This window comes from Ahaetulla prasina, chromosome 15 (genome assembly GCF_028640845.1).
Source record: "Ahaetulla prasina isolate Xishuangbanna chromosome 15, ASM2864084v1, whole genome shotgun sequence".
NCBI lineage: Eukaryota > Metazoa > Chordata > Lepidosauria > Squamata > Colubridae > Ahaetulla > Ahaetulla prasina.
This window is the reverse complement of record NC_080553.1, coordinates 10,375,165-10,395,665: the sequence shown is the minus strand read 5'-3', so window position 1 is coordinate 10,395,665 and position 20,501 is coordinate 10,375,165. Positions and strand designations below refer to the sequence as shown.

At 45.3% G+C, this 20,501-nt stretch overlaps 1 protein-coding gene across 1 annotated transcript in view; it reads left to right on the top strand.

Annotated features, from left to right (window-relative positions):
* The window catches only part of PPM1F (protein phosphatase, Mg2+/Mn2+ dependent 1F), a 36,643-nt gene extending 19,137 nt beyond the window's left edge, over positions 1-17,506 (top strand). Inside the window, exons 6-7 of the mRNA XM_058158191.1 lie at positions 678-771; positions 4,714-17,506. Coding sequence (XP_058014174.1) covers positions 678-771; positions 4,714-5,081 — 462 coding nt within the window. The 3' untranslated portion in view covers positions 5,082-17,506. The remainder of the gene's footprint in view (positions 1-677; positions 772-4,713) is intronic.
* Positions 17,507-20,501: the final 2,995 nt, after the last annotated feature.

The window sequence follows — 20,501 nt, the reverse complement described above, 5'->3', positions numbered from 1 at the left end:
TAAAATAAGGGGCGGGATTCAGCCGGTTCGGATAAACCGGGAGCTAATTTTACTTCTGGTTCGCCGAACTGGTAGTTCCAAGGACTGGCTGACCCCTCCTGCCCTGCCCCTCCCAGGAGTTTGCACGCGGACCATTTTGGATGCCAGGTAAGTACAGCGCCCGCGTGGAGGCTCTGGGAGGGCGAAAAACGGGCCTACAGGAAGTACCGGAAGTCTAGAAACAGGCCTGTTTCCAGCCTCCAGAGGGCCTCAGTAGCCCGGGAGGAGGCTGTTCACCCTCCCCAAGCCTCAGGAGCTTGGAGAGGGTGAACCACCCCTGCCCCTCCCCGTGGTGAAGGATGCTGAGTAGGCCACACCCCCATGGCCACGCCCACCCAGCAACTAGGCAGAGAACCAGCTGCTAAATTTTTTCAATCCCACCGCAATCTGAACCGCAATCTGTGTGAGTTCAGCCGTAATTTCTGTAAGAAAAAGTGACGTACATCTTTCAGAAAAGGTTTGAAAGGAGATCTCGTTTTTCCCTGAACTGTATGAGAAAGTTTTCAGGAGCCTGAATGAAAATGAAAAGGGATGGGATTTTTCTTCATCCCATTTCCCAAATCTCTCCTTTTCTTCGTTGCTTTTGTCGCACAACAAAAAGTTTAGGTGTGTGCGTGTATGTTTCCATGCCTTTATAGGATGAAAGACAACGGATAGAAGATTTGGGAGGCTGCATAACATACATGGACTGTTGGCGGGTAAACGGCACCCTGGCGGTTTCCAGAGCAATTGGTAAGCGTTTTTCTAAAGCTAGCTGGACAGTATGTACAGGTGGTCCTTGACCTACAACCACAATTGAGCCCAAACATGTCAGTCAAGGACTATCTAGATTTGCTGAAAATTAGCCCAAATGATACAGCCAGCTGATCAGGGCACTGGGAGATCGGTGGCAACTTTTTGTTTTCGATCGAGCAGGATTGATTCAGATTGTTAGCCTCCACAAATAGAAACTACCCAAAAATAATAAAAAAATGTTTCTAAGAGGGAAAACTGTGACGGCAAAGTGAAGGGTTTTTGGGCAAGAAACTGATAAAGAATGAGATTCTTACCAAACAAAAGAGCCAGACATATTCCAATTTCTAGATCCTAAATTCTTTGCATGTCCAATCACATTGGGCCAAAGAAAGCTATCCTATCCTATCCTATTATTATTTCTGTCATTCTCCCCTCCCTTATAGTCTATTCTGTTCTGTTCTGTTCTATTCTATTCCATATTTTCTATTCTATTCTTCATTCCACTATTCTATTCTATTCTGTTCTATTCTATTCTATTCTATTCCATATTTTCTATTCTATTTTTCATTCCACTATTCTATTCTATTCTATTCTATTCTATTCTATTCTATTCTATTCTATTCTATTCTATTCTATTCTATTCTATTCTATTCTATTCTATTCTATTCCATTCCATTCCATTCCATTCCATTCCATTCCATTCCATTCCATTCCATTCCATTCCATATTTTCTATTCTATTCTTCATTCCACTCTTCTGTTCTGTTCTGTTCTGTTCTGTTCTGTTCTGTTCTATTCCATTCCATTCCATTCCATTCCATCCCACCCCACCTTATTCCATCCTCTACTCTACTCTACTCTACTCTACTCTACTCTACTCTAATTATCTCTGTCATTATTCTATTCTACTAGAATAGAATAGAATTCTTTATTGGCCAAGTGTGATTGGACACACAAGGAATTTGTCTTGGTGCATACGCTCTCGGAGTACATAAAAGATACATGAGTCAAGAATCATAAGGTACATCATAAGGAATCATAAGGTATATAGTCTATATAGATATTCTATAGTCTAGTCTATTCTGTTCTTTTCTGTTCCACCCCACGCCATCCTATCCCATCTCATCCATCCCATTCCCAAGGCTGCCTGTTTTTAATATTCACGGAAAGATTGGCGTCTCAGAAAATCTTGGCATGTTGGGCTGCCATTGAGGCGCTCACGTTAAAAACTGCTCCGTACAGCGCATTGCCATAGTAACTCAAACCTGACAGTGCAGATTGAGGAATGAAGTCCCTGCTGTTCGCTCCAAAAGCATCTGCAGTGATATTTTTAATATTTTCAATAAGCGCCCAGAAGCTCACATTAATGTTCAAGGCTAACGCTCAGATTATTAGGTAATGCAAATGCAGGTAGTCCTCAGTATATACAACTATTCATTTAACAACCGAGTGAAAAAAGTGACTTGGCGCCACTCCTCACACTTACAACGGCCTCGGCAACCTCAAGGTCATGCGGTCAGAATTCGGGAGTTTGGCAACTGGAGTATTTTTGCATATTGGTGACAGTTGCGTGGTTCCCATTTGCGACCTATACCAGCTGGCTCTGACAAGCAGAGTCATTGGGGGTAGCTAGAATTACTCAGCAGCTGTGTTGATTCTCTTAACGGCAGAGGTTTCATAACAACTGTGGCCAAAACTTTATAAAATGGGGCACAACTCTCTCTTAACAATCAACTTGCTTTGTAACCAATCGATACAGAAATGGACTCCGGTCAACAATTGTGGTGATCTTATGTACCTTACGATTCTCAAGGAATATATCTTTTCTTTTTATGTGCACTGAGAGCTTATGCACCAAAGACAAATTCCTTGTGTGTCCAATCACACTTGGCCAATAAAGAATTCTATCTGTGGTTTGTGAAACCATTCACTTTTTGCATTCTTTCTTTTGCTGTTTCTCTTTCCTTGACATGAATAGAGCAGAATAGAGTAGAGTAGAGTAGAGTAGAGTAGAATAGAATAGAATAGAATAGAATAGAATAGAATAGAATAGAATAGAATAGAATAGAATAGAATAGAATAGAATTCTTTATTGGCCAAGTGTGATTGGACACACAAGCAATTTGTCTTTAGTGCATATGCTCTCAGGGTACATAAAAAGAAAAGTTACATTCGTTAAGAATCATAAGTTACAACTCTTAGTGATAGTCATAGAATACAAATAAGCAATCAAATCATACTAGGAAACAATCATTATAAATCGTAAGGATACAAGCAACAAGGTTACAGTCATACAGTCGTAAGTGGGAGGAGATGGATGATAGGAACGATGAGAAGATTAATAGTAATGCAGACTTAGTGAATAGTTTGACAGTATTGAGGGAGTTATTTGTTTAGCAGAGTGATGGCGTTCGGAGAAAAACTGTCCTTGTGTCTAGTTGTTCTGATGTGCAGTGCTCTAGAGCGACGTTTTGAGGGTAGGAGTTGAAACAGTTTATGTCCAGGATGTGAAGGGGTCTGTAAATATTTTCACAGCCCTCTTTTTGACTCGTGCAGTAGACGGGTCCTCAATGGAAGGCACGTTGGTAGCCATTGTTTTTTCTGCAGTTCTACTGATCTTCTGAAGTCTGTGTCTGTTTTGTTGGGTTGCAGAACCAAACTAGACACTTATAGAGGAGGGAGTGTAAGTGGAGCCTGTCCTCTTTTTATGAATACAGGTAATCCTCAATTTACAGCCACAATTGATAAATTGTGTCATAAATCTGAGTCAATTGGGCTGGGAAGTGGCTCAACAGGCTAATGCAGTCTGTTATTAACACACAGCTGCCTGCAATTACAATTACTGCAGGCTCGAGTCCCACTGGGCCCAAGGTTGACTCAGCCTTCCATCCTTTATAAGGTAGGTAAAATGAGGACCCAGATTGTTGGGTGGGGGGGCAATACAAGTTGACTTTGTATATAATATACAAATGGATGAGACTATTGCCTTACACAGTGTAAGCCGCCCTGAGTCTTCGGAGAAGGGCGGGATATAAATTCAAATTAAAAAAAAAAAAAAGCATCTGAATTTTGATCACGTGACCATGGGGCTACTGTAAAGGCTGCAAGTGTTTTGTCCTAGGCCCAAATAGTTATTACCAGACACAATCAGTCCTAAACAAACGTATTTTATTAGAACAGCTGAGAATTACTTCATTCTCAGCTTAGTCCAAATTAATTCCAAAACGAAGTCCTTCAGAAAAAGACCTTCGGCCTTATCACAAACCTTTGTTCTGTTTGGCACCCTGCCAAAGGCTTTTCTTGGCAAAGCCCCACAAAGTTCAGAAACAGGAGACTCCAATAAGAAACAATTGTAGCAATGTTGCTTTCCTACAAAGAGCCCAAGAACCGTTTCTGCTCTTTTAAGCCTTATGGGAGGGGACAATCATCTCCTGGCCTTACTCCTGAGTCGTCCTTTTTGCTTTAACTGCTCTTGCCTTCTGGCAGCTCTGCGCATGCGTGCACTAGGAACAGGCTCCTCCTGTTCCTCTGCCTCTCTGCTGTCCGCCTCTGAAGGCTCCGGAGTCTGCGCATCGCTCCCAGATGGCCCTGGCCCCATCTCTGCCTCCGATGCAAAGCCCTCGTCCGGGCCTTCCCCTGACTCCACGACTGAGCCGTTGTCCTCCCCAGCCTCCTCACTGTCCGACTCCGCTGCCAGCTTCGCAGGCTGCTGGTGGACCACAACAGCAAGTGTGAAAAACATCATAAGTCACTTTTTTCAGTGCCGCTGTAATTTTGAACGGTCACTAAATGAACTGTTGTTAAGTCAAGGACTATCCGTACTACATTTAAAAAAAAAATGGAAACTTCGAACGGTCACTATATGAATGGTCGTAAGTCTAAGAACTGCCTGTATTTTATCTCCTGTTTCTCCTCGTTTTTTTAAAAAAATCATTTACAGGGGATCTCCTGCAAAAACCTTACATCTCCGGCTGTGCGGACGGCGCAACGTTTGAGCTGACGGGGACGGAAGATTACGTCCTCCTCGCCTGCGACGGGTTCTTCGATGCCATCCAGCCGGTCGAGGTGGTGGACCACGTCTTGGAGCACTTAACACAAAACCACGGAGATGGCCTTCGGACCGCGGAGAGGCTGGTGGCCGCAGCGAAGGAGAGCGGTTCTACCGACAACATCACCGTCCTGGTGCTGTTTCTACGCGAGCCCAAGGACATTGTGGCCGACTGTCTCCGAGACCCCAAAACCAGCCTTGCAGACGAGGGCACACCGGATTCCTTCTTCAGCTTCTTCAGCTCTGGAGCCAACAACTGAAAGACCATTTCCCTTAAAAGCAACATCTCGATAATTCTGCCAAAAGCCCATCGTCTAGATGTCGATAAGTTTTTCAAGATCAGCTCCTCTACATCGGGAAAGGAAAATATGGCACCTGAAATGGATTTGACTTTGGGGGGGTGGGAAACAAAATCCATCCAGCTGATCCTTAGCCCAGGGCCACGTGTGGGGGGTCGTATAACATCAGACTCTACAGCTGGAGAAAAAGGGTAGGACGGAAGCTCCGACCTTCTCTTGAAGACCTCATCAGGAGGTGAAAGGGCAGACTTAAATTTCTTGTCGACTTTGATTTTCCACAGAGAAAGGATTTGAGGAGAGGAGATGTAGATCAGGCTGAAGTGATAATATAGCTCAAGGATATCGTTAAACCAAAATAGGATTTGTATGGGCTGGCGGTTGAAGGCCTTGCTTCTTGAGAAGTTCCCACGGGTCTTCGCATCTTCTGCTTCTTTGTTTCCTGCCTGAGCAGTGAGGTTGGACTAGAAGATCTCCAAGGTCCCTTCCAACTCTTGTTATTCTGTAGTCTCGGGCGAGAGCCAAAGGTTACGTTTTAATCGAAGAGGTCTCTTCGGAAGCTCTGGGCTGAAAGGAGGCTGCGTTGGGGCAACCTTTTGGAAATTAACCACTGAATAAGCTATGGCTTATTTTCAGTATTGAGTTCAGGATTGGAGCCTCCAATCGTCTTGTTTTTGCGTCCTGTGTTTTTTGCTTCTGTATACCAAAGAAAATATTAGCCAAGAAGGTCAGCTACGACATTTAATTTCCCCCAATTATTTAATATGTCAAACCTGCATCAAACTCACATATGGTCATACAGTATCCATAAGCTAAGCGAAGATAACCTAAATTGCAGTTGTTCTGAGTGTAATTGTCATCTGTGTCTTTTTTTAAAAAAATTAACTTTTTTATTATTTCTCTGCTCAATTGTATGTTCAGCCTTTTTTTTTTTTTTTAACAACAACAAAAAAAAATCTCCCAGAGGGTTTATTTTAATTAGTTTTTTTAGATGTGCACGTTTACTGTTCTTTTTATCACTGGTATTTTGAAATGGGCTGCTGTCAGATGTCATTCACCTGCTGACGAAGAAATAGAATACAGGTAGCGCTCGACTTAACGACCACCGTTGAGCCCTAAATTCCTGTTGCTAAGCGAGACATTTGTGAAATGAGGACTGCCTCGTTTTAACAAACCTGCCTTACCACAGTCGTTAAGCGAACCGCTGCAGTTGTTAAGATGGGAACGCGGTCATTAAGCGAATCTGGATTCCCCATTGACTTTGCTTGTCAGAAGGTCCATTGCAACGGTCGTAAGTGTGAAAAACGGTCGTAAGTCACTTTTTTTCAGTGCCGTCGTAACTTTGGACGGCCACTAAGTGGATTGTTGTAAGTGGAGGACCTACCTGTGTTCTGTTTTACCTTTATGGGAGTTTATTTCAGACAGTTTAAAAAGCTCGAGGCCTTTTTGTAAAAGTATGCCGAGATCTCTAGCATTCAGGGACGGTGACCGGAAATGACTGGAAATTTGCCAAAACTCCAAGAGGCTTTGAATTAAATGAAACAATCTGGTGTTTCTTTTAATCACCAGCGCTGTTACAAGAATGCACTTTTTTATTTTTTTGGGAGGCTTAAAGTCGAAACAGTGCTGGATAGGTTGGTAAAGGGAAAAAAAATTGGTTACGAAGAGTAACTGGAAAAGCAACCGGGATAGAATCTTTGGAAATCTGTTGTTATTCTCTGCTTTATCATTTCTTTTTTTCCTTGTTACTGTGCTGGGAAGTTGCAGGAAAAAACTAGCTAGAATTGTTGTTGTTGTTTTACAACAACAGCATCCATTCTACAGCATCCAGCTCATGTGATCTGAACCAGGGTTAAACCTCAGCTCATGTCTTAATCAGGGTTGGGGGTTCGCAGGGGTTCGGGAGAACCTCTAGCTAAGATTCTGTGCAGTTCAGAGAACCTCCAAATCCCACTCCTCGCTGGCCCCACCTGCCCCTCCCCTCCCAGGAGTCCCCACGTGGCCCGTTTTGGATGCAAGGAAGTGCTAGGCGTGTGCGGAGGTTCAGGGAGGGCGAAAATCAGGCCTACTGGAAGTTCTAGAGGGCCTCCGGAGCCTGGGGAGGTTGTTTTCGCCCTCCCGGAGGCTCAAGAAAAACCTCCAGAGCCCGGGGAGGGCTGTTTTCGCCCTCCCGGAGGCTCAAGTTAAAGCCTCCGGAGCCCATAGAGGGCAGAAACGAACCTCCCCCCGCCGTGGTGCAGGAGGCTGACTAGGCCACACCCACAATGGCCACGCCCACAATGGCACCGGGCAGAGAACCCCTTGCTAAAAGTTTTAAAACCCACCCCCCCGCTCTTAATCCACGTAAGTTGAGATTCGAGTTCATTTGCTAATGCAGGTAAACCTCGACTTTTAACGACCTCAAAGGGAGTCCGAAATTTCCACCGCCGTTGTTAAGTGAGTTTTGCCCCCTTTTGCGACCTGCCTCGATAACAGTTGTTAAGCGGAACCATTGCAGTTGTTAAGATAGGGGAATCGGGCTTCCCCATCAACCTTGCTTGTGAGCAGGTTGCAAAAGCGCATGAGTGCCACCATCCTAAATACGAACCAATTGTCAAGTGTCTGAATTTTGATCCCATGACACACACACACACCCCGGGGGGATATTGCAGCCGTCATAAATATGAAGTCAGTATGCCAAGCGTCTGAAGTTTGATCACGTTGAACACCCCCCTCCCCCGCCCCGGGATGTTGCAACGGTCCTTAAGTGAGCAAAACAGTCTTATCGGTCATTTTCTTCAGTAGCCTTGTAATTTAAGTCGCTAAACGCACCACGGCTGTATCTTGAGGACTCCCTTTAGAGCAAATCGCTCCGCAGTGCCATGAAATGGTCTCTTTTTAAGACTGGGGATGGCAAGCTAAACAATCTGCACATCCGAACGGTTGGCTTTTAGGCTTTAAAAGAGATTCTCTCCTTCCCTTTTTCCTCCCCCTAAAATAAATTCGCCGTGCCCTATTCTTTCTCGAACCTTCAAAAAACTACAGAACGGGCCAGAAATCTCAGAAAACGAGAAAGGTTGCAGAGCTGTTTTTTTTTTTTCTCTGCTTGATAATCGGGTTGACACGCAGCATTATACAGAAAGCACCATTTTTAGAAACAATGGGAGGAGGTGGTAATTTTAAGTAAATCCACCCTCTGACAGTGGTAATGGAGGGTGAGGGAGTAATGAGAAAGCGTTTGGGAATTATTAGTGCCTGGAGGAAGGAAGGGAAAGCTACAGATGCCGGCTTCTTTTTTTAAAAGGGCCTCTGTGGCTCAGACTGGTAAGACAGTCTGTTATTAACAGCAGCTGCCTGCAATTACTGCAGGTTCAAGCCCCACCAGGCCCAAGGTTGACTCAGCCTTCCATCCTTTATAAGGTAGGTAAAATGAGGACCCAGATTGTTGGGGGCAATAAGGTGACTTTGTATATAAATATACAAATAGGATGAAGACTATTGCTTGACATAGTGTAAGCTGCCCTGAGTCTTTGGAGAAGGGCAGGATATAAATGCAAATAATTAAAAAAAAAAAAAAGAGCACAGTTCTGGATAATGGCTGGCAAAGAGAGACAGAGAGAGAGAGAGAGAGAGAGAGATTGGAAGGGACCCTGTAGGTCATCTAGGCCAAGCCCCCCCCCCCCCCCGCCCAAGCAGGAGATCCTATACCATTTCAGACAGATGACAATCCGGTCTCTTCTTGAACGCTTCCATGATGAAGCTCCTACAATTTCTAAAGGGAACTTCTGTTCTATCGGTTGATTGTTCTCCCTGTCAGAAAATTCTTCCTTTTTTTCCAGGTTGAATCTTTCCTTGTTCAGTTTCCATCCATTATTCTTCAGGTGCTTTGGAAAATAGTTTGGCCCCCTCCTCTTTGTGGCAGCCCCTCAAATATTGGAAGACTGCTATCATGCCTCCCCTGGTCCTTCTCTTCACTAGACCAGCCATGCAACCATTCATCATATGTTTTTGCCCTCCCCAGACTCCTAGAGAGGCCCTGAAAGCTGGGAACAGCAAAAAACGGGGCCTTCTGGTCCCACCGGAAGTTGTCAAACGGGCAGTTTTCTGCCTTCAGGGGGTGGGAAGGCCGTTTTCACCCTCCCCAGACTCATAGAGAGGCTCTGGAGCCAAGTGAGAGAGAAAAATGGGTCTTCCTTCCCTCAGACCCTCCAGAGGCTGGAAACCACCTGTTTTCTCTACTTCTGGTGGGCCCAGAAGACCCAAAAATCAGCTGGCCGGAGCTGAACTCGCGTGCCCACTGATACGGCTACGCGTGCCACCTGTGGCCCACGTGCTATAGGTTCGTCATCACGGGTATAGGGTCTCCTGCTTAAGCAAGGGGTTGGAGTAGAAGACCTCCAAGGCCCCTTTCAACTCTGTTATTCAGTAGAGAGAGAATAAAATGGATCCGGATTTATTTTGGGCGGGTTGGTTAGTTGGTTGATGGTTCCAGTATCGTTTCTTCTCCTTGGCAGGTTAACCGTCTGCCTTAACACACCTGCTGTTGCGGTGTAACGTTCTCCAGGTTGCTGGGACTTGACAGACCTTGACAGAATGAATGACTCGATTGTTTCAGCAGAACTGGCAGCTCGGATGGTTAATTACAGCATCGGGTTTAATAATTGACACTTAGCAGAGCTGAAAAGGAAGACAGAGTGTTCTGCCTTTCTCCTTTTTAGCGGGCTGCCAGCCGATTGGAATCTTTTATTATCAGAGTCCTGCACGGTAGGAATGGACTTTGGTCTCGGATTGGCCTTCTCGTAGGTTCCTTAGAACAATATTGGTTTTTGTCCTACAAGGCGGCAGAGTGAGATTACGGACGACGAGTCGTCTGCAGAATTGGAGGAGATAAAAAGAAAAACGGATGTTTTGGGAAATGGCAGGCTCGCTCTTTCAATCTGACTCCAATCTTGGTCCACCGAGACAAAGTCATGAGTTGTGTCTGCGCCCCCCGAGCCGGGCCTCCTGCCAGAAAGTGACTTGGAAAGCGAGGGGGAAGGGCCGTCAGGACATACCTCGGGAGCACCGGCTTCCCTGGCTCAGCTCCAGGAGCCAGAGGCAGGCCAAGTGGAGGAGATAATAAGGCCTCCGTCCCCTGACTCTTCCCCCCCCCAGGCCACGCTTCCAGACCCAGCTGATGGCAATCAGGCCTGGCTGGACCCTAGGTTTCGTAGGCAGGAGAGGTGGGAACAACAGAAGCAGGGGTGGGGCAAGCCTAGGAAGTGCTGAGTCATGGAGCCACACCCCACAGGATATAAAACCAGGAAGGGCTGCTATGCCTCTTCATAGCAGGCAAATCAACTACTTGACTAGAGCTGAAGTACTGTTTGTTGACTCATCGGCATCGAGGGAGATAACAGAGACACTTGGCAGACGCTCGCTAGTTTGCTGCCAGAGCTGATGGTGCCGGCTAATTAAGCCATCGCTCGGACGGAGGCGAGGGGGGACAGAACATCATGCTTTGCTTCATGGCTTATTGTCAAGTCGCCTTTCAGGTGGACTTTAGATGTTGGATGAACTTCCGTTTCCTCACGGAGATGTAAGCAGGTGGGAGTTCCCACCCATCTTTCTGGAAGGGGATGAGTTCGTTTTTGTTCTCACAGGGTTCTTTGAGTTGACAAGGTGGGCTTCAAGAACTAGCCGAGGAAGCCTGTGGTTCAAATCCAATGGTGGAATTCACATTTCTTTGCTACCGGTTCTCTGGGCGTGGCTTGGTGGGCATGGCAGGGGAAGGATACTGCAAAATCCCCATTCCCTCCCCACTCCTGGGGGGGAAGGATGCTGCAAAATCCCCATTCCCTCCCCACTAGGGGAAGGATACTGCAAAATCCCCATTCCCTTCCCACTCCAGGGGAAGGATGCTGGAAAATCCCCATTCCCTCCCCACTCTAGGGGAAGGACGCTGCAAAATCTCTATTCCCTCCCCACTCCAGGGGAAGGATACTGCAAAAATCTCCATTCCCTCCCCACTCCTGGGGGGGAAGGATACTGTAAAATCCCCATTCCCTCCCCACTCCAGGGGAAGGATGCTGCAAATTCCCCATTCCCTCCCCACTCCAGGGGAAGGATGCTGCAAAATCCCCATTCCCTCCCCACTCCAGGGAAAGGAAACTGCAAAATCCCCATTCCCTCCCCACTCAAGGGGAAGGATACTGCAAAATCCCCATTCCTGGGGGAAGGATATTGCAAAATCCCCATTCCCTCCCCACTCCAGGGGAACGATGCTGCAAAATCCCCATTCCCTCCCCACTCAAGGGGAAGGATACTGCAAAATCCGCATTCCTGGGGGAAGGATATTGCAAAATCCCCATTCCCACCCCCTCTGTGGCCAGCCAGATGTAGTATTTGCCGGTTCTCCGAACTATTCAAAATTTCCGCTACCGGTTCTCCCGAACCTGTCGGAACCTGCTGAGTAGCACCTCTGGGTTCAAAAATAGCATTGTCATGAAATCCAGAGCTGTGCTGTACACCTCTCTCCCTCCTGAGAAATCGGAATAAGAGAGTGAGAAACAATCCATCAATAAAGGAGAAATATTTGTAGAGCAGGGTTGAAATGAGGAATCCTTCATGCTCTCTGAGCTTGGTTGCTTTCGTGCAGGCGTTTCATGACCCAAATTAGGTAGCATCAGGGTGGATTTGATTTAAATCAAGTCGATTTAAATCACGATTTAAATCGCTAGTAAAAAGGCTCGATTTAAATCGGCTCGATTTAAATCATCATTTTTAAAGAGCAGCTGTTATCTCTGTCCTGCAGCGGCTCCTCCTCTGACCTGCTGTTGACAGGTTGCAGTCCCGATATTGCAGAATATACAGCTTCTTGCTACAGAACTAAGCCGCATTTCATGCTGAGTAAATTAAATTATTAATGTATCCTAAATAGAAAACTCTCTTTAGTTACATTTTTTTACTCCAAAAGCATTTTATTAAAACAAATTTGATAAAAAAGAATTTAAAAATCCGATTTGAATTGTAAAAATCCGATTTAAATTTTAAAAAAATTCATTTTTTAATTTTTTTTAAAAAAAATCAACGATTTTTATCTGCCCTCGGTAGCATCATCAGTGTTAAAAGGAAGTGGGGTTTGTAGAGAGGAGGAGGAGGAGGAAGAAGAGGAGAAGGAGGTTTGGGGTCGTTGGTGCTTGTTCCCTCAGCTTAGTTGTTTTTGGAGACATTTCACTACCCAACTAGGTAACATCATCAGTGTTAGAAGGACGTGGGGTTTGTAGAGAGGAGGGAGGAAGAAGAGAAGGAAGCAGGAAATCTGTGGGGTCGTTGGTGCTTGCTCTCTGAGCTTGTTTGCAGGCATCTCACTACCCAACTAGGTAACATCATCAGTGCTAGAAGGGAATGGGGTTTGCTCTCTTTATGTACAATAATTGACAGGGCAAGTGAACTGTATATAAACAGAGCAAACCCCACTGCCTACTAGTATGGGTGATGTTACCTAATACGGATAATGGACGTCTGCAAGAAAGCAACCAAGCTCAGAGAGTGCCAAGGACCCCCTCAGAAACATCTACTCTGGGAAACAGAAGCGAAATCTGGCTGAAAGCAGAGAAGGAACAGGAGATGGCAGTTGGAAAAGTAGTGGTGTGTGTTGTGTAGATAATTCTGGAGCTGGCAGTCCTCCTATGGCAAACAGTGTAGGCGGAAATATCGTAGCATACATAGAAGATGTCTCCATTTGGTATATAACTTCTTGTCCTCCCCGATGGCTGCCATTTGAAAAGGATTTGGGCTCGGGATTTATTTATTTATTTTTTTAATCTACCTGCCACGTCATCAGGAATTGCCTTTACAGAAGAATTGTATCACACACCTGGTTGTGAGCCCAGTTTTTCCTAGGGAAAGTCCTAACCTTGAAGTCTTTGGAGCAGGGATGGCGAACCAATGGCACGCGTGCCGGAAGTGGCACACAGAGCTATCTCTCTGGGCATGCCAGCCATCGCCTGTTGATCTTCCTCGTTCCCTGCGCGCCGGCCAGCTGGTCTTCGCACATGCGGGAACGCCGGCACGCCAGGGAGTTGAGATTCTGGTTTCTAGCATGTGCGGGCACGTCGGCCAGCTGGTCTTTGCACACCAGAAACAGGAAGATCAGCATACCGGAAACCGGAAGCTTAGCTTCCCAGTGTGCGCGTGCGCGCTGGGGAACTGCTCTTCTGGTTTTTGATGCTTTGGCGCATGCACGGCGGGGAGCTGCTCTTCTGGTTTACATGCGCTTCCGTTTCAGCACTCAGTGCTGATAAGGTTCGCCAACACTGCTTTGGAGTCTCATATCTTACGACGCGATGTTTATTTGAGCTTCCCTTGATTTCAGACCTGAAAGAAGGAAAGGAGATGCAGGTTGTTCCTGAGTTACGACAGCCGTTGGGGGAGCGGAATTGTCCTCGCTAAGCGAGGCGGTTGCTAAGTTGAGTTGCGCCAGAATTTGGGGCCTTTTTTTTTTTTGGCCAGGCTTGCTAAGGGAAAATCACTGCAGATGTTCAGTGTATCGTCTTAGTCATTAAACGAATCCAACTAATCCACCCAGTTTGACGACCTTGTTAGCCATGGTTGTTCAATAAATCGCTGCGGTTGTTAAGTGATCCAAGCGGTCGTTGAGTGAATCCACCTTCCCCTCCCTCTTAGTTTTGCTTGTCGGAAACTGGCTGGGAAGGTCGCAAATGAAGATCACATGACCCTAAGATGCTATGTGCTGGCTGCCAAGCACTTGAGCAATGGTCGTAAATGCAAGGACTGCTGTAAGTCACTTTTTTTTCAGTCCTGTTTTAACATTGGTGAGTGTCGTGTCCCACTCCTCCGCTGACGGCCAGGTCAGGGAAATCCGAATCAGGCGTGCCTCTGCAGCTCTGCCAAAGTCCTAGCAAAGTCCTCAGGGCAGGCAGGAGACCAGAAAGTGACTTCAGCAAGATATGTTTAGACTTTGCCTGACTCAGAGACTGCCAGAAAGCAGATCCTTTATATAGGCCATGGGGTGTGGCTCCATGACTCAGCACTTATCCAGGCCTGCCCCTCCCTTCCTTCTGTTGCCTCCGCCTATCAAGTCTTCTGACGCGAGGGTCACTCCAGTCTGCAGCTGTTGGCAATTGACCTCCCTCAGGCTCACATGCTGTGGAGGAGGGGGAGGGGTCTAGTTGCTCCGTTTGCCTGGGCATGGAGCCAGAGCTGGGGGCTGGAGATACTTCCTCTTCTTCAGCCTGTCTGGGCATGGGGCCAGGGCTGGGGCCGGGAGGCATACTAGGACATTCCTCCGTGTTCGGAAGCAGATAAGAAGGCCCTGGCTGTGGTGAGATCGGACGAGACACAACAGTGAGAATTCCTTCTCCCTCTCTCCTCTTGTGCCTTCCCTGAGCACGTCCTGTGATAAATTTCTGATTATTCCTTCGAATACATCCTTATGCTCCTCTTATTGCATCCGTCGATATATGTTACATAATTATAATATTTAGGAAATGTATATTAAACTTCCTGCTTTGGAAAGACTGACGTATGTAAGCTAGCCTGGCAGGGCTCAGCACCTACCACAAAACCCAGAATTCTGTGCCCTGAATGACGGATAACCCTGGATTTTAGAAGCTGCCATGTGGGCAGGAAAGGAAGCAACGGATGGAAACAAACCAAGGAGAGAAGCAACATTAGAACAATTAATCAATGGAACATGTTGCCTCCCAAGTTTTTAAAGAAGCAGTTGGAACAGCCGTTTTTCTGGAATGGTATCGGGTTTCTTGCTTGAGCAGGGGGTTGGACTAGAAGACCTCCAAGGTCCCTTCCAACTCTTGTTATTCCGTTATTCTATTAATGGTGAACTGGGCATTGAAGGGAAGCAATATGTCTTTCATGTATTAAACAAGGGCTGTTTTTTTGCCATATGCCTTTTTCAAGCCGCGTGTCTTTCCAACCCAAGGACTAGAAACTTGGTGTTGGGTTTTTTTCTTTTTCTTTTTTCACAAACAGTAACAGACTAGATTCTCAGGAGATCCATACAATTGTTCATTTCACAGTATGTCTCCATAACGACAAGAGGACGAAGGCAAGCCCCATTGTTATGGCTGCGAAGAAAAAAAAAACGACACGGATCCGTCTGAAGTCGCCAGAAAACGACGCTCAACCTGGAGACTTGGACTTTAGATCCAGGTGGTTCTCGACTTACGGAATTTGGAGACACCCCCCCCATTTCTCTTGTTAAGTGAGACATTTTGTTAAGTGAGCTTTGTCCCATCTGACCGCCTTTTTTTTGCCACAGCTGTTAAGCGAATCACTCGTCCGAAGTGGTATATGGTGTCCTGCTTGAGTAGGGGGCTGGACTAGAAGACCTCCAAGGTCCCTTCCGGCTCTATCCCGATTGATTGATTGGATAAGTTAGCAACCCGGGTTGTTAAGTGGAACTGGCTTCCTCATTGACTTGGCTTGTCAGACGGTCGCCGATGGGAGAATCGCGTGACTCCGGAGTTTACGACCGTCGTAAATCGGAACCAGTGGTCTGAATTTTGATCACGTGACCGCGGAGCTGCTGCGGTGGCCATAAAGTGCGAAAAGTGGGTCATAAAGTCACCTTTTCCAGTGCCGTTGTTAACTTTGAGTGGTCACTAAACAAACTTTCGTGAGCTGAGGACTACCTATACTAGGGTGCCTACAGCCCTTGTTTAGGATCATCAATAAGTTTTCTGCCTGGGAGTCGAACCAGAGACCCTCCAGTTAGCTGTGCTTAATCATATCTTTGCATCAAGCCATTTATATCCAGCTTTTGGCTATATTACATAACTCCAGAAGTACAGGCTGTCGTGTTCTATTTCTGTAACCATGTCTACTGATTTTTTTTTCCTGTGTGTGTGTGTTTTTTTTAAAAAAAGAAATACTTGTCAGTATTAACCGCTTTGAGCATTTTAAAAAAGGAAAAGGGAAAAAACGGTAGCTTTATCTTGGCCGCGTAGGATAGCCTTCCGACTCTTGGGTTGTTCCATTGACCTTGAAAGAAAACCCACAAGTGACAAGGTTGTTGTTGTTTTTTTCGGTTGAGGCACGCTCTGGTGGGCTGTGCCATTTTTAACACATTTCAAACAAATCGTCCTTTATTTATTGTAGAGAATGGTCTTCCTAATCAACAGTCTGGAATAGAGTGGGGTTTTAGAGACAGTGAGGTCTGGAATTTGAGCCAGGTAATTTGAAGAGGTTTTTTTTTTTCATTTTGCAGGAGATAGGATCTGTGCATTTAACTGTAGCTTGGTTTTGAATCATATGCTTTATATAGCTGTTATGTTCTATGTGTGTAGGGCTTTTCCTTTCCTTTCCTTTCCTTTCCTTTCCTTTCCGTATATCTCTTTCTCTCTCTCTCCCTTTCCTTTCCTTTCCTTTCCTTTCCTTTCCTTTCCTTTCCTTTCCTTTCCTTTCCTTTCCTTTCCTTTCCTTTCCTTTCCTTTCCTTTTCCACCCCTTCCCCTTCCCTTCCCTTCCCTTCCCTTCCTTTCCTTTCTCTATTTCCTTCCCTTCCTCTATTTCCTTTCCTTTCCTATCCTTTCCTTCCCTTCCCTTCCCTGTCTTCCCCTCTGTCTGTCTCTCTCTCCCTCTCCTTCTTCCTCCCTCCTCCTTTCTCTCCCCGTCCTCATATACAGTAGTGGCCAAAATTGTGGAAACCTTTTGGGAAAAGTGCATTTTCTCAAACTAGCTAATAACAGCACTTTTTTTTTGGGGGGGGGGAGTAGTACCATAAAATTATATATCCATGGAAAGATCTTTTAATCAAGAACGTAATGCAATAACTTTTATGAAGGATTTGCTATTAGAATAGCCGTTACAGTATAAAGAAGAAAAGTGAAACACATGGAAAAAAATGAGATATGCAAAAATGATCCCCATGTTAGTTAATCCTTAGTTGGGTCACCTTTAGCATGAATGACGGCCTTACAACGTCTTCCCTTGGAGTGAACCAAGTCTTTGAGTTCTGCAGCTCTTATAATGTGAAACCAAGATTGAAGGATTGCTTCCATTAACTGAATTTTATTGCTGGGTCGCTTCTGACTAACAAGTTTCTTTAGTCGGCTCCATAGAATTTTCCATTGGGTTAAGGTCTGGATTTTTCCCAGGCCATTCCAGCAGTGGAATAGGATTATCTTGAAACACCAAACAAAAAGTGGTGTTATTAGCCATCAAACCTCACAAATATACTTTTCCCAATAGGTTTCCACAACGTTGGCCGCTACTGTACATCTTGCAATATTTATGCTGAAATTGAGTGGACTTGCTTAAAAAGGTGTCAGTTCATATTTTCTGCTCAGTATTTGCAGAGGGCTTCACATCCCTTTTTGTGTAAGTGGGGGGAGACACCCCCCCTACTTGTTCATAAGTGTTAATAAAGATTCACAGATTTCATTTGAAGCTTTCTTCGCTTTGTTATTTGAGAGGCTGCAAAATTCGTGTGTGTTTGTGTGTGTTTTTCTGTGTGTTTGAGTTTCCCACCCCTCCGGTTGTCACTTCAGCAAGCCTGCCTCCTCGAGGAATTGTCAAAACACTTCACCCCGACAAAAGAAACAACAGGAGAAGGATAACTCGTTTTAATACCCTGGGTTTGTTTGCATGCTGCTGGATTCCTCGGGCGGTTAGATTTGGTTCCATGGTCTTAACAGTGCCACAATCACATACAAACACACACACAACCCTTTCCAGTAGAAAAAGCATATGAGAAGGCATAAAATCCTTGAACAAGTCTGAGGAGAATTCTGGAAAGGCCGTTTTGTGGCTGTTTGCAACACAATTTATATGTTAGTAACTCTGTTCTTGGCTTGGAAGGACAAGTGGTAATTTATTCTTCCATTACCTGATGCTGCTATGTTGCAAATAGCTCATATTGAAACTGTGTGTGTGTGTGTGAGAGAGAGAGAGAGAGAGAGGAAGAAATGGAGAGAGAGAAGAAGAGAGGAAGAGACAGAAGAGAACTGACAGGAAGAGATGGAGAGGGGAAGAGAGGTGAGGGGAAAAGAAATGGATGAGAGGAAGAGATGAGAAAGACAGGAAAAGAGATGGAGAGAGGAGAAGAGATAGGGGAAGAGGTCGGGAAGGCACGAAGAGAAAAGAGGATGAGAAGAGGGAAGGGATGAGACAGGAAGAGAGGAGAGAAAGAGAGATGGAGAGAGAGAAGAGAGGAAGAGATGAGAACTGACAGGAAGAGATGGACGGGAAGAGCGATGCGGGGAAGAGGCAGGAAGAAAAAAGAGGATGAGAAGAAGGGACGAGAGGAGAGAGATGGAGAGAGGAGAAGAGGAAGAGACAAGATAACTGACAGGAAGAGATGTTGAGGGGAGGAGGCAGGAAGAGAAAAGAGGATGAGAAGAGGAAGGGACAGAAGAGAGGAAGAGACGAGAAAGACAGGAAGAAAGTCTTTCTGTCTGTCTCTATCCCTCCCTCTCTCTCCATATATATTTATGTCTGTTCATATACATCTGTCTCTCCATCTCTTTTCTGCAATTATGTCCGTCCGTCCATCCATCCATTTTCATATCTATCTATCTATCTATCTATCTATCTATCTATCTATCTATCTATCTATCTATCTATCTATCTATCTATCTATCTATCTATCTGGTGACTCAGTGATTAAGGCACTGAGCTTATCGATCGAAAGGTCGGCAGTTCAGCGGTTCAAATCCCTAGTGCCGCGTAACGGGGTGAACTCCCATTTCTTGTCCCAGTTTCTGCCAACCTAGCAGTTCGAAAGCAGGTAAAAAATGCAAGTAGAAAAATAGGGACCACCTTTGGTGGGAAGGGAACAGCGTTCCGTGCACCTTTGGCGTTGAGTCATGCCGGCCACATGACCACGGAGACGTCTTCGGACAGCGCTGGCACTTCGGCTTTGAAACGGAGATGAGCACCGCCCCCTAAAGTTGGGAACAACTAGCACATATGCACGAGGGGAACCTTTACTTAATTGATTCCTACTCTGAGCATCTTTTTGAACGGGGCTAGTTTTTAGGATTCAGGTTTAAGCCAAGAAAAGATGCAAAAATCTCGCAGTTCCTTTTTTTTAAAAAAAAAAAACCCCAAATCTTGCGGTGTGGTCAGAATATAATCCAAGGGTGGAAGCATTTTAACTGCATCCCACATTAATTACGGCCCATGCGTCAAACTCCAATCACACCTAACGGGGTTTACACGTGCTTTAATAACATACAAAGTCATCGGCCATCTGTTCTTCCCTCTCCTGGTGAAAAACCGATTATGTAAAGGAGGAGATGGAAAAATATTTTTGCTGCAAGCCGCATTGTCATCTGCGATTGCTCTGGTGTTCCTGAGCAATTTTTTTTTAATTTTTTTTTTAAAGGGGGGGGGGAACATGGAGAAGAAACAGTTTCACCGTGTTCTTCCATGTGGCACGGGAAGCTGTCATAAAAGAAACAGATGCTTTGGCACATTTTGGGTGTTTAAATCCATCTCGGTTTTAAATTCTGCATGGTATAGCTCACGTTGGATGGCAGTGTAATGAGAGAGTCGGGGGAAACAGTCCAGGTCTCCTCTTCAGGGAATCTGGAAGAAGCAAAAGGAGCTACAGACCCGACATCAAAATATCTGGAAATGGGGTGCTGGACAACCCAAAATTAGCAAGTCAAAAAATTAAATGTGTGGGGTTGTTGTTGCTTTTTTTACTCTAAACTGCCTTACTATAGATTTTATAAATGAAGGAGATTTTCACAGGAAACCTGTGAAATAGTGATTCCTGATAAGGTTTGGAATTGCTTCGTGTATAGATTTTGAATTCACACTGATGATGTTACCTAGTTTGGGTAATGAAAGGTCTGCAAGAAAACTATCTTAGAGAGAAGCAAGGACTACTACTACTACTACTACTACTACTACTACTTCTTCTTCTTCTTCTTCTTCTTCTTCTTCTTCTTCTTCTTCTTCTTCTTCTTCTTCTTCTTCTTCTTCTTCTTCTTCTCCACCTCCTCCTCCTCTTCCCCTTCCTTCTCTTCTTCTCCTCCTTCTCTTCCTCCTCCTCTTCTCCTTCTTCCCGTCCTCCTCTTCTCCTCCTTCTTCCCTTTCTTCTCCTCCTCTGTTTTCCCTTTCTCCTCTTCTTCTCCTCCTCCTTCTCCTCCTCCTCCTCTTCTTCTCCTTCTTCTTCCCCTCCTCTTCTTCTCCTTCTCCTCTCCCCCCCCCCAAATTCCACTCTCTTTTAGCACGGATGATGTTACTTAATTTGAGTAATAAAACGTCTGCAAGAAAAAGTTGACTTTGTATATAATATACAAATGGATGAAGACTATTGCTTGACATAGTGTAAGCCGCCCTGAGTCTTCCGAGAAGGGCGGGATATAAATGCAAATTAAAAAAAAACTAAGAAAGAATAGAATAGAATAGAATTTTATTGGCCAAGTGTGAT